The sequence below is a fragment of the Bos grunniens genome, chromosome 15, assembly GCF_055505025.1.
Source record: "Bos grunniens cultivar Pamir isolate PY7600 chromosome 15, Bosgru_T2T1.0, whole genome shotgun sequence".
NCBI lineage: Eukaryota > Metazoa > Chordata > Mammalia > Artiodactyla > Bovidae > Bos > Bos grunniens.
In genome coordinates, this window is record NC_141179.1 from 64734712 (window position 1) to 64751187 (window position 16476).

The window sequence follows — 16476 nt, forward strand, 5'->3', positions numbered from 1 at the left end:
ACCATCCTGAGGGTAGAGGCTCTGAGCCACTCTAGATTCTTTATCCAGTTCAAGCAAGAGTGGGACTGTCTCCAGCATATTCTAACCAATCCACGTATCTTGAGTACCACTACTTCTACCCAATGAGAATCCATTTCCAACATTTGTTATGCTAATCAAAGCTCTGTGGGGCAAGGTATCAAGTTATAGAAGCACTTCTGGCAGGCATTTCTAGAGAGTGGGCTTCTTCTATGGCATTTAGCCAACTGCCCCTGGGGTGTGAACTCCTGATTGGTGACTGACCACATCTAGGGTATAACTTAACCCAAACACACATGCATGGTATTGCATTGTCTAAGAGAACACTTTAAAGGAAATTACAGACATTACCATAGTCTGTCTGCAGATCATGTCCCCAGGCAATCTTGGAAGTACAAGCAACCCATCTTTTGGAACAAAGTTTCCTACATCAGTCAACATCCCACCCCTTAGGGAGACTCCAGGTACCCCATTCGCAGTTGGTATATTTGGCCTCTTGTCCTATTGAACGTTGCTTCGGTTCTAAAAGTCTTTGGGGTCTAAGACAGCCTCGTGATGAGGTAAAGCGGTCGTTAATTTCATGTGCCAGGTTTGTGGGGGTCCATGTGAGCCCTATAATTCACATTTCTCCAAGTAACAGAAAGGAAGTCTCTGGGATTCAGACAGTTGAAATGGAGTTTGCCTTAACTGAAGTGGGAGAAAGAATCCCCCTACACTCACGATTATTTGTTAACCTAAGAAACGCAACACATTCTAAGTGCCTAAAAGAGCCCAGCAAGGTGTTTTTTCCTCTTTTTTCCTGAGTATTCAGTGTGTGTGACCCCTTTTGTTACCTGGAAAACCTGAGTGAAGTAACTAGGGATTTATTTCTGCAAATCTCCAATTTCCCAAGGGTGTAGATCACCTTCCAACATCATCCTTGGAGGAATTTGCTAGGAAGAATCTGCTGTTAAATTGAAATTGAGCGAAGTTATTAGTTGCTTGAATGTTCATTCATCTCATACCTGGTTATATTAATGCTCTCCCTACCTCCTCTCCCACTGGGGACAGAAATAACACCCCCAGTTTCCCAAATAAAATTCACTCTGTAGAGCTTGCATCATCCGTCATGCAGAGAAGCCTTTCATCTGGGCTCAGATCATTTTTAAAGATGAGCCACCTTCATGAATATGGAAATTTAAATGTCTAGAATCTAAAGATATTTCTCTAGTGGATATATTTGAAAAAGTGAGTCCAAAGAAGACATACATAGGACCAGTAAGCATTTTTAATTGTGTAACTCTATTTGTCATCGAAGTAATGCAAGTTCTAACGACCACAAGATGCCCTTTTCACCTACTAAAAGTGAGTGAATTGGTACTATCCAGTGTTGATAGGGATGCAGTGAAGTGGGCACCCTCAAACTCAGTAAATGGGAGAACATGTGAGTGATTTAGACAAGAACCTTTTAGATGGTCACAACCTCACCCCTAGAAATTCCTTTCGAGAAGATAAAGGTGAACACAAAGATAAAGAGGTGAGAGCACTGTTTCTCAGAATGTCCGGAAAATGCTTTTATAAGGTGCCCATCTGACCAGGTCAGTTTGGGCAAGGCTGCATCCTCTAGAGCATTCTTAAAGATTCCAAAGGTATATTAACATACAAAGACTCTCAAAAGACCTGCAAGTAATCTCCTTGCCTTTCTGCAATATGCTGGTTTCTAAATGTAAGTACCATCAGGAAGATCCCCTGGAGAAGGAAATGGCAATCCACTCCAGCACTCTTGCCTGGAAACCCCCATGGATGGAGGAGCCTGATAGGCTACAATCCATGGGGTCGCAAAGTCGGACATGATTGAGCAACTTCACTTTCACTTTCAAGACCCTTGTTTATAATAATATCTACATTTCCCTGACATTTTATTATGACCATTTGTAAACTCACAGAAAAGTTCCAAAAATTATGATGTAAACACACATATACTCAACATCTCGGTTCTACCATTAACTGTGTATGACGTTACCATCTTATATTTGATAACATATATCATTTCCATACCATGAATCAGTTTGGACTGTTCTAAAACCTCATATAAATGACATCCTACAGTAGACTCCCTTTTGTGTAGTCTTTTGACTCTGGAGTGTTTTTGAGATTCATCCATGTTGTTCTTTTATTCAGTAGTTTATTGCTTTTTATTGCTGAGTGACATTCCCTTGTATGAACTATACTACAGGTTGTTTATCCAAGCATTGTTTATCCATGCTTCTGTTGATGGACACCTGGGCTTTTCCCAATTTTTAGCTACAATAAGCAAAACTTCTCTGAACCCTCTTCTGCAAGCCTTTCTTTGGACATGCGCTGTCATTTCTCTTGGGTATGCAGGAGTGGTTCACAGGGTTGGTGTATACGAATTCTGTGAGAAACCACCAGACCTTTCCCCAGAGTGTACTGTCTGATGCTCCCACCAACCGGATATGGAGTTACCCCAAGTCTTCATTGACACAGGGTTGTCAGCCCTTCTTATTTTAGTCATTCTGGTGGTTGATAGTGATGCCTTATGGGTTTTAGTTTAATTTCCTCATTGAGCATCTAAAAAAACATGCTTATTGGCTCCTCGGATATCTTTCTTTGTGAAATGTCTGGTCAGATTATTTTAAAAGCCATTTTTTATTGGATTGTAGTAATATTTATTTTTAATTGTTATTTGTAGCATACATACTCAGGAGCATAAAAATATGCAGAGTTTAAAGAACACTAATAAAAAAAGAACCCACAACCCAAAGAGAATTACTGTCACCTTACCCCAGAAGCTTTCTCTGTGTCTTTTCTGATTATACCTACTTGCTTCCTTTCTACCAGCGTTGAATGTGCTTCTGGATTTTGTATTAAATCATGCCTGTGTTTTCTGTATAGATTTTACCATTCTCATGTGTATCCGTAAGCAGTGCATCATCTGGTTTTGTTTGTTTTTGAACTTCATATTCTGTAATTTGTCTCTTTTGCTCCATATCAGGCTTTGTATTCACCCATACTGGATCAAAGAGCCACAGTTCTACTACTCTATAATATTTAATTGTGCAACAGTACTATAATTCATTTATCCACCCTACTGTTAGAGACTTCTGAATTTTTGAATTTTTTTTTTTAGCTATTATGAGCAATGCTGCTATAAACATTTTTGTTACCTCTTTTGATATCCTGTGAAACTCATAATCTGTCAGATACACTTTGGGAAATACTTACATGATGCCATATTTATCAATGGTGAATTATGCTAGTGAAAACTTGATAACAACCTAAATGTCCACAAATGAAGGTTTAGTGAAGTTTATGACACATGCACACAGTAGAACATTATGTAGGTATTAAAATTTATGTTTTATGTGTGATTATCAATTGTTAGTTACAATACTGAAAAATGAGTAACAATCTAGGTGTTTAACAATAAAGGATTGGTAAGTAAGTTTACGAGGTATGCCTTGGAATGCCATGTAGAAACTAACGTTTATGCTTTTATTATAATTAAGCCCCTATGGATGCAAGTAAAAATGGCAATATATAATATTATACAGGAAATATGATAAATAATTTTGTAAAATGATAAATGAAAAAAAATAGTAGCAAATACTCTAAAATGATGATAGTAATTAGCTTGTGGAGGGGGTTACAGGTTGTTTTTATTTTATTTCATTTCTCGATGCTTTTCTGTATTTTCAAATTCTCCGTAGTGCAGTGAGAAAAAGCAACAAAGGTTATTTTAGAAAAAGAACTTTGAGTCTCCAAACCCTGCTCTTATCAGAGACCTTTTGGATTGTAGACCTAGAAGTTCATTTTTTTTCCCCTTCTCTGGCAATTGCAGGAATTTGAAATCAGAAATCTTGTTTGAGCATAACTTAACATGCCCTGAATTCATGTGGAGGCCTATTTTCAAATGAGGCCAGAGCTCTCTGGAGGCTGGAAGACTTGACCACTTTAGCGTTTCTTCTCCGTCTCAAACTGTTCTTCCCAGATGTTTGTATTTTCAAGACTGTTTTCTCCTCCCTGCCTTCCTCTTCCAGCAATAGTAGGGTTCCTTGAGACATCGGTGTTAGGGAGGTATGTGAAGGTTGATGCCTTAAATATATGTTATGGGTCCACTCAGCTGGAGAAGGCTTCACAGTCAGGAGCGAGCCTGCTGATCATGTGAGTAATTGCAGAGTTGATGCACAATGCCCTGTAAACAAAGCCTATCTTTTTCTGAAAGATGGTAAAGATGCAGCGGGTGCCAGGACCCAAAGACCCCGCGGAGCTGACTTACTACACCCTGTACAATGGGAAACCTTTGCTGGGGACTGCAGCTGCCAAGATCCTGAGCACCATTGACTCCCAAAGGATGGCCTTGACTCTGCATCATGTTGTTCTTCTGCAAGCTGACCGTAAGGGGACAGTCTTTCTATTCAATATTTTTAACATCAGTAAATATTTCCTGTTCATCCAAGTGAGTCCCTAAACTCATGTTAGTAGACCCAGAGCTAAAAATATTTCTATTCTGGAAGGTTCTCAGACCAACCAGCTGTTTCCTGTATTGTTTAAAGCAATAGGATTTGAGTGAAAGTGAAAGTCGCTCAGTTGTGTCCGACTCTTTGTGACCCCATGGACTATACAGTCCATGAAATTCTCTAGGCCAGAATACTGGAGTGGGTAGCCTTTCCCTTCTCCAGGGGATCTCCCGAACCCAGGGATCAAACCCAGGTCTCCTGCATTGCAGGCAGATTCTTTACCAATGGAGCTCTCAGGGAAGCCCTGATATGAGGTAGCTATCAGGTTTTGGGTAAGGGATGTGTTTTGGATACTAGGGTGATGGTAATACTGCTTTGCCCCAGGTGCTACCCACTCTTCCTCCTCAGTAGAGTCTTGTGAACAGCTAGAAAAATCACCACTGCTGAGATTGTATTTGTCTGCTGGGGAATTAAAGGTAATTTGATTCAGTAAACTTTCCAGAGTCCTACATGAACTGTGCTGGAGGACACAGAGAAGTGGGCAAGACTTGCTAAATCCCTGCCTTTAAGGCAGAGAAGGTGTTGATGCAGATATAAAGGTGTAGAATGCAGAGATGCTTCGAGGAGACAACGTGATCGATACAGGGCTCAACAGAGGGACAGATTGCTCTCAAGGGGTATCTGGGAAGGATTAATAGAGAAAGGATATGAAACATAATAACTGCCTCTTTGAGGGCCCTCCCCATGGCAGCTGCTATGCTTGTTGCTTTACACTAATTTTTCTCTATTTCTCTGGGGCAACTTTATTCAGCCCCCAGTTACAGATGAAGAAACCTAGGCTAAGACAGGTTTGGATATATACTAACTTGCTCCATATCACAGAATTAGTACTTGACATGATATTAACTCCAAGACAGGAATCTGAATCTGAGTTCCAAAGTGTGTTCTTAACTGTATTACACGCTATGAATCCAGCTGAGGGTGGGGAAGAGGGTATAGTCCAGAAAGAGGAAGAAGCAGGAGCAATAGAAGGGAAGTGAAGAGTACCAGCAGTGCTTGGAAAAAAGGAGTCAAGTTTCATGCAGTACCGAAGCATGAGGAGGAGATGATGGGGGTAGAAATGAGCATTGCTTAGGAGACTCAGGCCTTGCATGGCAAGGGAAGGGATTGTACAGTGATGAGATTGGTTCTGGGGAGCTATTGGAGACTTCTGTGCAGGGGAATAGTATCATTGAAAGTACCCATTATCTAGGGAGATTAATCTGTTGTCAGTGTTCAGGTTGAGAGAAGGCAGAACTAAAGAGGCTTTCTGATGGCCCAGGCATTAGGGACCCAAATAAGGGCTTCAGAGAAACCAGGGAATAGGTGAGGCAGGTGAGCAACTGTGTGGCAGAAACGTTAGATTCGGCAGCACGTGGAGCATGCTCTAGGCCTGGAAGGCCTAGCTTGATCTCCTAGTTGGTGTCCACACTCCTTAGGAACCTGACACCTGGCTCATTGTTTTCCTCTCCTCATCTTCTGCCTTCATCCACGGTGGGTGTGGCTTCCATGGGGATGATCCAGCCCATGTGTTGTTATGGCCCTCACTTCTGCTCAGCCAGCACATCCTCATAGACGCACCTTTGCGTAGAAATGATGATCACCCTCTACAGTCTTGCCTTTAAAATGTTTTTAACTCAGATTCTCTTCCTCTGCACCTCTGTCCTTCCCTCCCTGTGGGCTCCGTCCCATCTCTGGTCAGGTCAATGACCTAATCAGTTCTGCTATATCCTCTTCATGTGTGTGTCCCCAGGCTCCATCCTCAGCTCTTTATCCATCTCTCCAGGTGGAGAATGAATTGTAGAGGGTAGGAGTGAAAACCACTGCAGGTGTCCAGGTGAGAGAGGAATGTGTCAGAGGTAGAGACTCAGAGAAGATATTTTACATATTTTTGCAGACAGAACCAGTGCGACAAGATAATGGATTGGGTATGAGTAGGAGAAGGTGAGGGCCAAAAGACTCAAGGTTGACTCCGAGGTGTTTGCTTGAGCACTGACTTTGGTGTCATTTGTTGAGATGCAGAAGGTACAGAGAGGAGGTGGTTCGGTGGGGCAGTGGTGGGGATGGGCAGATGGAATTGAGAGTTTGGTTTTGAACATGTTAGTTTATACATGCAAGTAGAGATCAGGAAATACTAACTTGGGAGGAGTCATCAACACAGATAACATTTAGAGTTAAGGGAGTTCATGAGATTAACCAGACTCAGCACGATTTAGAACTAAAGAGAAGAGGGTGAAAATTAAGACCTGGGGAAGTTACATGAGGGAAGAACTGGAGCCAGCAAAGGACCCTGAGAAGGAGCATCCAGGGAGATGGAGGAAACCCAGGAGGAGGTAGGGTCCAGAAACAGGCAAAGAAAGTGAATGTCTTAGAAGGAGTTGAGCTGTTGCATCAGCTTCTGTTCTTAAGAGGCAGAGACTGGAAGGACGGAGATGAAGTGGCCTTGCTAAACTGGAGCTTGGTGGAAAGCTTGGCAGGAGGAGTTCCCAGGAATAGGTAGTGGAGACAGAGTAGCTGGAGCGGGCCCAGGAGACAGTGGAGGTGGGGAAGCAAGGACAGAAAAGGGAGAAGATTAATGAGGCCACATGAAAGAGAGTGGGTACATTTGAGTAGTAAGACTGTAATAGAGAGGGAGAAACTGACAATGCAGAAGAGAGACAAGCCTTGCAGGAATAAAGCCCACACATGGACAAGGGGGCGGCACAAGTGGAGGGTCAGACTCAGCGAGGAGCGGGGATGGCCCAGCCTTTGGCAGCAGGAAGGCAAGCGGAGCAGGGGTGTGGGTGTCAGTCACATGGTACATTTGGTACTGGAAGCCTGAGGAATCTCTGTGGTTGTTTCTGCTCTCTTGGGTCATAATGAAGTGAAGGAGGCAGCTGAGCTTAGGATTGTGGGGCAGGGCACATTTGAGCCTGGGTGCGGTGGTACACACTGCGAATCAGCAAACTGACTAGAGAAACACCATAAGAGAGGAAGGCTCCCCACCTCCCAGCTCCTTATTGCTATGTTCAGACCATTTCTTCTATTCTGGAAAAATGCTAGATTCTTCAAAGTTGCCCCCTCCTTATTGCAGTCACCTCTAGACCCCAAGCTGACCCCCACTGTCCTTTGAAGTTTTTTTTTAACATTAATTTACTTACTTTTGGCTACCCTCGGTCTTTGTTGCTGTGTACGGGCTACTCTCTAGCTGTGGTGCACGGGCTTCTCATTTCAGTGGCTTTTCTTATTTCAGGGCACAGGCACTAGAGTGCAGGCTCAGTGGTTATGGTGTGCAGGCATAGTTGCCCTATGGCATGTGAAATCTTCCCAGACCAGGGATTGAACCTGCATCCCCTGCATTGGGAGGCAGACTCCCAACCACTGAACAACCAGGGAAGTCCATCCTTTAGAGATTTTTACCTGGTTCATTGTCTCCTCTTCTTCACCACTTCTCCTGCCCCAACCCATCCTTTACTTTGAGATCAGTTCCTTGACCTCCTTACTTCTACTCCCGGCCTCATTGTACTTGGGAAGGGGCAGCAATGGGAGAACTGGCCTTATTTAGACCGGGAGGTGAATGAAGTGTCAGGAGAAGAGGTTGAGGCTAAGGGGACTTTACTGATGGAAATGCATGGGGAACAGTGGAAGGTTTAAGAGCTTGGGCCAGAGACAGCAGTCACAGCAGTTAGAAGGTGCTTGGAGCCTTTTGGAAATGAGAGTCGAAGGATCATCTAGGGACCTTAGAGGCGTGACTGCGGCTCAGAGAGACAGGATTTCAACTCTGTTCCACCTGCCTTCAGAGCTGCTAGCCTTCACCCTTACTTTTTTGTTTCCTTCAAATCCACTTGGCCCTCCCAGCTCCCTTCTAGAGTAATTCTCAAACTGTTTTTTCTTCTCCATTTCATCATTATCTCCTCTTGGACTTTGCATGTGCTTCCCAAATGACTCAGCTTCAGCTTCTGTGCCACTAATGTACTGTCTACATTGTAATTAGAGTCATTATAATAAACACAGGTTCTGATCGTACATTTACAACATTTAAAAAATATTTGGTGGCTCTTCACTGTTCACAAGAGTAAAATCCAAGCTTCTTAAAGTGGGCCTTCCAAGCCCTTCACAACAGGTGTGCAGCAACCATTCAGATCCCTTCACAGCCTGGTCTCCAGGCTTCTTTCCCAATCATACAGCCTACTCTTCTTTCCTTCAGACCCAGGGCTTCAGCCACATGGGAGGATTCATTCTTCACATTCCCTGTCCCTGACTGCTGAAGCGTGACCCCTTCCCCCAAGTTCCAAAGGCCTTCATTGCCCTTATCCCAGTGGCCAAATGAATTGTTTTCTTGCTTTCTTCCTCATGAGCTCTTTAAAAGCAGGTACCACATCTCATTCCTTTCTGAATATCCAGCCTCAGTTACTGCCTGGCTCTATTCTTGTGAAAGCCTAGGAGCCACCTTTGCTAAATGCCTTTGCCAGGCCATGAGTGAGGCATGTGGTTGGAAGACACCATAGCAGAACAGTTGAGAGCAGAGCCTTTGCAATAAGACAGGAGACAAATGAGTGACCCTCTTTGACCTACATTTTCCTCATCTGTAAAACAGAGAAATAAAAACACTGACCTGGGAGAACTACTAGGGGTTTAAATGAAATAATTATTGCATATAGAGGGTTTAGTATATCCCTGGGGCACCTATTAAACACATAATAAGTAGTAGCTGAATGTCTCATTTATCCATAAGGTGGAAGGACTCAAGGAGAGTCTATGAAGAAGCAAAGGTGATTTGAAGGTTAAGAGCCTATATAATTCAGAGTACAGGGTGCTGTTAATAAAATTAGAGAGGGAGTTGGGGAGGAGAAGCTCTTTTAGGAGGGAGAGTGTGATTTATTCACTTACGGCCATGATGAGTTTAGGTGATGGACTTTCTTTTGTTCTTTTTTTGGGGGGTAGGGCCCCCACCACATTGCATAGCATGTGGGATCTTAGTTCTGGTCAGGGTATAAACCCATGTCCCCTGTAAACCAGGGTTCGAACCCCAGTCCCCTGTAGTGGAAGCATGGAGTCTTAACCACTGGACTACGAGGGAAGTACCTAGGTGATGGACTATTAAAGGGTGCTGTGGGGGATATATAGGGCTGAAGTTAGGACAGTTGTTGGAAATCCTAGTCTGAATCCCAGGAGAGAGGCTAAAGTCAACACTGTAGACTTTGAGAATGTTATAAATACAGAACAGAATTAAAATCCTGGAGAAATTCTGGTCCTGGAGGGAGTACAAAGCAGAAGACAGACCCTGGGAAATGCTTCCACCCAGATGAGGAACACACTAAGACCCATGAAGAAGAGGAGAAAGAGATGTTTTAAATCTCATTTTCTCCTGCTGCTGCTGCTAAATTGTATCAGTCGTGTCCGACTCTGTGCGATCCCATAGACGGCAGCCCACCAGGCTCCTCTGTCCCTGGGATTCTCCAGGCAAGAATTCTGGAGTGGGTTGCCATTTCCTTCTCCAGTTCATGAAAGTGAAAAGTGAAAGTGAAGTCACTCAGTCCTGTCCGACTCTTAGGACCCCATGGACTGCAGCCAACCAGGCTCCTCCGTCCATGGGATTCTCCAGGCAAGAGTACTGGAGTGGGGTGCCATTGCCTTCTCCGCATTTTCTCCTAATAGTTCTTAAATCAGCCTGCGATGTAAATCTAAGGTCAGCACTTTGAATGGAGAATCACGGTGTTGAACAGACACTTCCTTATCCCGTACTGTGCGTTCCAGTGTTTTCTAAATTGCTAGGTCTAGGGCTGATGTGCAGGGCTTCTCAGGTGGCACTAGTGATAAAGAACCCACCTGCCAATGCAGGAGATGGAAGAGATGCAGATTGGATCCCTGGGTCAGGAAGATGCCCTGGAGAGGGGCATGGAACCCACCCCAGTATTCTTGCCTGGAGAATCCCATGGACAAAGAGCCTGGTGGGCTATAGTCCATGGGGCTGCAAAGAGTTGGACACGACTGAAGTGACTTAGCATACACACAGCACAGGGCCAATGGGCAGTGCCCTACAGTGGAATGTGTGATGCCCGCTCTCCTCATGTCATCTCCAGGAAATGGGGCAGCAGTAACTTCTAAAGAAGTGGCTGCGTTCCCGATGGAGGTTTTCATCTGCTCTCTTTGCAGGATCTGGAGTGAGGGGTCCCTCAGAGAGCTTATCCAGCCGATGGCGTAGGGACAGTTCTCCCCATACACAAGCAGGCCAGGGCAGGAACTGGTTTCCCTTATGTGGCCGTCAGACATCGATCTCAAAAAATATCACTTAAAGAAAGCTATATAGACTGGCCCTTCAGTAAAGGGAACTCTCATTCTTTCAACAAATGTTTCTTGAGCACCTAGTATATGTCTGGCACTGTTCTAGGCCCTGGAGATACAGCTGTGAGCCAAGCAGGCAAACACTCTGCCCACATGGATCTTATATTCCTAAGTGGGCAGATTAAGCAGACAAAATAACTGAATAATATATGCTGGTAAGTACCATGGAGAAAAATTAAGCTGGGAAGAGGCTGAAGGATGCCGAGGAGATAATGGTTGCAATCTTAAATTGTTTGGGGGTGTGAAGACGATATTGAGGAAGCAACCTTTGAGTTGCTTCTTGAGGATACCTGGGAAGAAAGTTCCAGGCAGAGAAGGGGTGGGGTTTGAGAGCCAGTGAGGAGGTCCCTGATGGAAGAGAGCAGCAATGATGAGTCACAGATGCAGCAGAGGAGCCACCAGCGGTAGAGCCTCATGGGCCACACCTGAGTGGGATGAGAGCCGCAAGAGCGCGTGGGCAGGGGCACGATGGGCCTGAGCTCTCCCCAGGTTCAGGGATCTGAGTTAGACCCTTCCTGTGTCTACTCACACCAGTCATGATTTCTCATGTTTTGGGAGTCATGAACACGAGCTGAGAACTTTTTTGAATGGAATCCTTCTCCTATCACCATTTGCTCTACATGAGAGTAATTCTTTCTGAGTTCAGATTATAGGGACCTATTGAGTTCATTCGCTCTGACCAATACTTTGTGTGTGTGCATTCATACATGCACACACTCCCATTCATATGCATTAACTCAGAGCTGACTTATACTGTATATTTCAGAGAAATGACTTTTTATGGTTAAAAAAAAAACATAGTCTAACCTCCCTGGGGCTCAGTTTCTTCATCTGCAAAATGGGTATGAGAGTAAAAGCCTGACAAAGAGTGTATCGCAGTGCTTAACGCACAGTAGAAGCTCAGAATGTGTTGTCTCATTTTCCTATCCTTCCTCTGACATTGTTGCAAATTAAATAGCCATTTGTTCCTTTTCACCTCTGTACCTGACTTTGTAGTTTTAGATCATTATGCCAATGAATATATTAGGTTTGGATGACTTCAGTTGACCTAACTTTACTATCGCTTTGACCGTTAAATGAATTTATTAATGTACATAGCGTACCTTTATTCCTTCCTCATTTAAATAGAGGTGAAAGGATTTTCCATACTGCACACATCCATCAAAACAATAAAGCTGAGTAAAAGCTGAACTCATGTTAATATTTCATTCTTGCTAATGAAAAAAATACATATAAATATATTTAGGGTATCATGTTCTGATACACTATACATTTTTCCCCATCAGGATAGAATAGCCAAAATTGATATTTTTCACAGACGCATTAAGCTTTAAAAAATGTTAATGGCCTAAAACTCACATAGAAATACTGAATTACTAAAAGCAGCAGCAATTACATGTTTAATGTCAACAGAAGCACATTATCTAATGAGCTGTTTTCAGAAGTTAATAATGTGATTAATCACCGATTGACAAAAACGGTGGAAAAGAAGTTATTTTGTACTAATAGCACTTCCGAGCCAAGAGCTGCCTGAGGAGAGGTAAATCTTGGCTAATGAGGTGCCAGTGGAAGTCAGGGGTGGTTGATGTCAGAGAAAGACCAGCTGGCTCCTCAGGCAGGTCCTCACCATGTGATGCTTACTGGTGGGGTCTTTGTACTCCAGACTTGAGTCCTCAGTTTTGTGAGTTTAGCAGCCCCCAGAGTTAAACAGGATCAGGAGTACCAACTTATGCTAACCAGACTTATAAGAGAGTGATATATAAACCAGATTGAAAGTATTTAATTTAAAATGTGGATTGGAACTTGGAGAAGGAAATGACAACCCACTCCAGTATTCTCCCTTGGAGAATTCCATGGACAGAGGAGCCTGGTAGAATACAGTCCATGAGGTCACCGGGACTTGGACACGACTGAAGCAACTTAGCACACACAGCACAGTTTCATGGATGGGAACTACCAGGGAGAAGGGAACTTCTCCCTTAAATGGCTTTTACTCTGTCCTTCGTAGAAACCTGTAGGGGGAGCCAAATTGGAACAGGAATAATGATAGTGTAGTTATACATTCATTCAGCTTTTAATTGAGCACCTACTATGTGCAGGGGCTTCCCTGATAGCTCAGTTGGTAAAGAATCTGCCTGCAATGTAGGAGACCCCAGTTCGATTCCTGAGTTGGGAAGATCTGCTAAAGAAGGGATAGACTACCCATCCAGTATTCTTGGGCTTCCCTTGTGGCTCAGCTGGTCAAGAAAATGCCTGCAATGCAGGAGACCCCGGTTTGAACCCTGGATTGGGAAGATTCCCCTGGAGCAGAGAAAGGCTACCCATTCTAGTATTCTGACCTGGAGAATTCTATGGACTCTATAGTCCATGGGGTCGCAGAGTTGGACACGACTGAGCGACTTTCACTTTCACTTTTCACTACTATGTGCAAGGCTCTGTTCTAGCCCTGGGGATGCAGCAAACAAGAGACAAAAAGTAAACCTCCCTGCTCTGTTAGGGTATACATGCTAAACGAGGGGCAGGGGTGACAGATGGTGAGCAAATAATGTATGTATCACAGCAGATGGTGATATATACTTTAGAGTCTCACCATTCCAAGTATGGCCTGGGGCCCTGCTGCATGGGTATCTACTGGGAGCTTATTAGGCATGTTACCAAGTCCAAGCTCATATTACTCACCACATGTCAGGCCAACAAATTGAGACACAAGTTGTTGAGGCAAGGAATAGTGACTTTATTCAGACAGCCAGTAGACAGAGAAGATGGTGGACTGGTGTCCTGAAGAACCTATTATAGGTGGACCCATCCCAATCCACAAAATTAGAATCCACGTTGAGCAAGATTCCCAGGTGATTGGCATGCACTTTAGTTTGAGGGGATTCCCTGGTAGGTCAGCTGGTAAAGAATCCACCTGCAATGCAGGAGATCCTGGTTCGATTCCTGGGTTAGGAAGATCTGCTGGAGAAGGGATAGGCTACCCACTCCAGTGTTCTTGGGCTTCCCTAGTGGTTCAGCTGGTAAAGAATCCACCTGCAATGTGGGAGACCTGGGTTCGATACCTGGGTTGGGAAGATCCTCTGGAGAAGGAAACGGCTACCCACTCCAGTATTCTGGCCTGGAGAATACTATGGACTGTATACTCCGTGGGGTCGCAAAGAGTCAGACACAGCTGAATGACTTTCACTTTCACACTTTCACTTTACAGTTTGAGAAGCACTGATGTAAAGGAACACTAAGTAGGAAAAAGGGGATGGAGAGTGCCTGGGGCAGGGATTGTTATTTTACAAAGAATACAGGGAAAGCCTCACAGATATAGTGACACTTGTTCAGAGCCCTGAAGGAATGAGGGAGAGAGTCGTGTGGATATCTAGGTGAAGAGTGTTCTAGGTAGAAGAATAAACTGATGTAAAGGCCCTGAGGCAGAAGCATGTCCAGCATGCTTAAGGAACAGTCGGAGGAAGGTAGACTGGAACAGAGTGAGTTGAAGGAAGAGCTTTAAGAGCAGAGAAGTAACTAGGATGGTTTGCTGGAGCAGATCACTTAAAGCTTTGTAGAAATTATACTGTGGCTCTTACTCTGAGTGAGGTTGGAGCCTCTGCAGGGTTTGAGCAGAAGAATGTTGTGATCTGAATTTTCAAAGGATCCCTCCAGCTTCTGTGTTACAAGTAGACTATAGAGAACAAGGGAGGAGACCATTGCAGTAGTTCAGGTGAGACGTGTTGCTAGGTTGGACCATAGCAATAGAAAGAACTGATATATTTTGAAGATGGGGATGACAGGGTTTGTTGACAAATAGGATGTTGGGAGAGAATAAAAGAAACAGGTTGACACTGATGACAGTTATTGGCCTTCACAGCTGGAAGGAAAGAGTTACCACTTATTGGAGAAGAGAATATCACAAGAACAGGTTTTAGGGGGTGGGAGATTGAGAGTTGTGTTCCAGATGTATTAAATTTGAGACATCTCTTATGTATCCAGTTGGAGATTTGAGTTGGCAGTTGGATATAGGAATCTGGAGTTTGGGGTAGAGGTCCTAGTTAGAGCTATGTAAATGAGCATCATCAGCCCAGATGGTGTTTGATGCCATGAGTCTATGAGATCATCCAGGGAGTGGGAGAGACGAGAGCATGTGTGTTGTTAGCAGACAGTATCATGAGCTAAAACAACCAGTCACAGCCATCTTGCCCACCACCTTCCCTACTGTCTGGCCAGATTACCCGTGTCTAATCGGACATGGTATTGATTAGAGCACGGCATTTCCAAGCATCCCCAGCTGACCATGGCAGGATGGGAGCAGATTCGTCCACTCAGGTGTGTTTTATTCATTGGTCATTCAGAGGGGCGACTTCACTACAATATTTCGAGTCATCTCTCTGTGACCTTTGCCTCCTGATTGAAGCAACACACTAATCCTCAGAGTTCTTCTCTCTTCTTCTGATTCACGGACATCACCAGTGGGGAAAATTGATCCCAATCCATCTTCCTCTTCCTCCTCCTGGTCCTAATAAAGACTTTCATTCATTGAGCACCTCCTAGGGGCTACACCAAGCACCACATGTACCTTGTCTCTGATGCCTCACCACAGGATAGCCCATTTTACAGATGGGGACACTGAGACTCAGAGACCTGGAGTAACTTGTCAAAGCAAGAGCCTTTCTGAGCCCAAAGCCTCTCAACCACCTCATGACTGGGGACTGGAGGTGCTTATCTCAGGGGTGTTTTTGCTTCCCTGAGCTCCTGGTCACATGCTTCCCCCCTCAACTCCGCAGCCGTGGTGAAGAACCCACCCAACAACCTGTGGATCATCGCTGCAGTGCTGGCGCCCATCGCCGTGGTCACCGTCATCGTCATTATCATCACTGCCGTGCTCTGCCGCAAGAATAAGAACGACTTCAAGCCAGACACCGTGATGAACCTGCCTCAGCGAGCAAAGGTATGTGTTGGAAGCTGAGAGGAGAGGGGTAAGAACCCTGGCCCGAGGGGGCTTTGCCTGCCTTTTGGCCATTGAGGTCACTGCAAGTACCTTCGGAAACCTCCTCCTCAGTCCTCATGTTGAAGGAGACCCTTTTGTTACTTATTTGAATGTTTAAAAAATTGTAAAATATACATAACATAAAGTGCGCCATTTAGCCCTTTTTAAGTGTTCAGCTCAGTATTATTAAGGATATTTGCATTGTTGTGCAAACCTTCATTTTTATAATTGGAACACAATAACTCTTTGATCTAAGTGCTTTTCAGTGCTTTGCAGGTACCAGCTCACTTACTCTTCGTAGCAGCCCTTTGAGGAAGAACATTATTTTTCAGAGGAGGAAACAGAGGTACAGAAAATGAGGAGTCAGATAGACTTGAAAGGGGTCTCAGAGCTCATCTGATCTGACACCTTCCCTTTTACAGAGAAGTGACTTTTTCGTGATGGCACAGTGAGTAAGTAGCAGAACTGATGGTAGAACCAGGTGTCTCGGCCCCTAACTCTTTGAGGTTAGGAGCCAAGGTTAACCAGGTGTCAAGGCTCTTTGGGGGCACATCAGACCCTCAAAACCTTCCTTCTTCCACTGGCCAGAGTGGCTGATCTTCAAAGGCTACATGACGGAGACTTCCCTGGTTGTCCAGTGGCTAAGAGTTCACGCCCCCAATG

At 44.3% G+C, this 16476-nt stretch overlaps 1 protein-coding gene across 3 annotated transcripts in view; it reads left to right on the top strand.

The window, feature by feature from the left end:
* KIAA1549L (KIAA1549 like) overlaps nt 1-16476 on the top strand; it is a 316445-nt gene that overhangs the window by 214817 nt on the left and 85152 nt on the right. For all 3 annotated transcript variants that reach the window (XM_086341097.1, XM_086341099.1, XM_086341096.1), the window contains exons 10-11: nt 4244-4415; nt 15611-15774. In XM_086341097.1, the coding sequence (XP_086197223.1) occupies nt 4244-4415; nt 15611-15774 (336 nt within the window). The remainder of the gene's footprint in view (nt 1-4243; nt 4416-15610; nt 15775-16476) is intronic.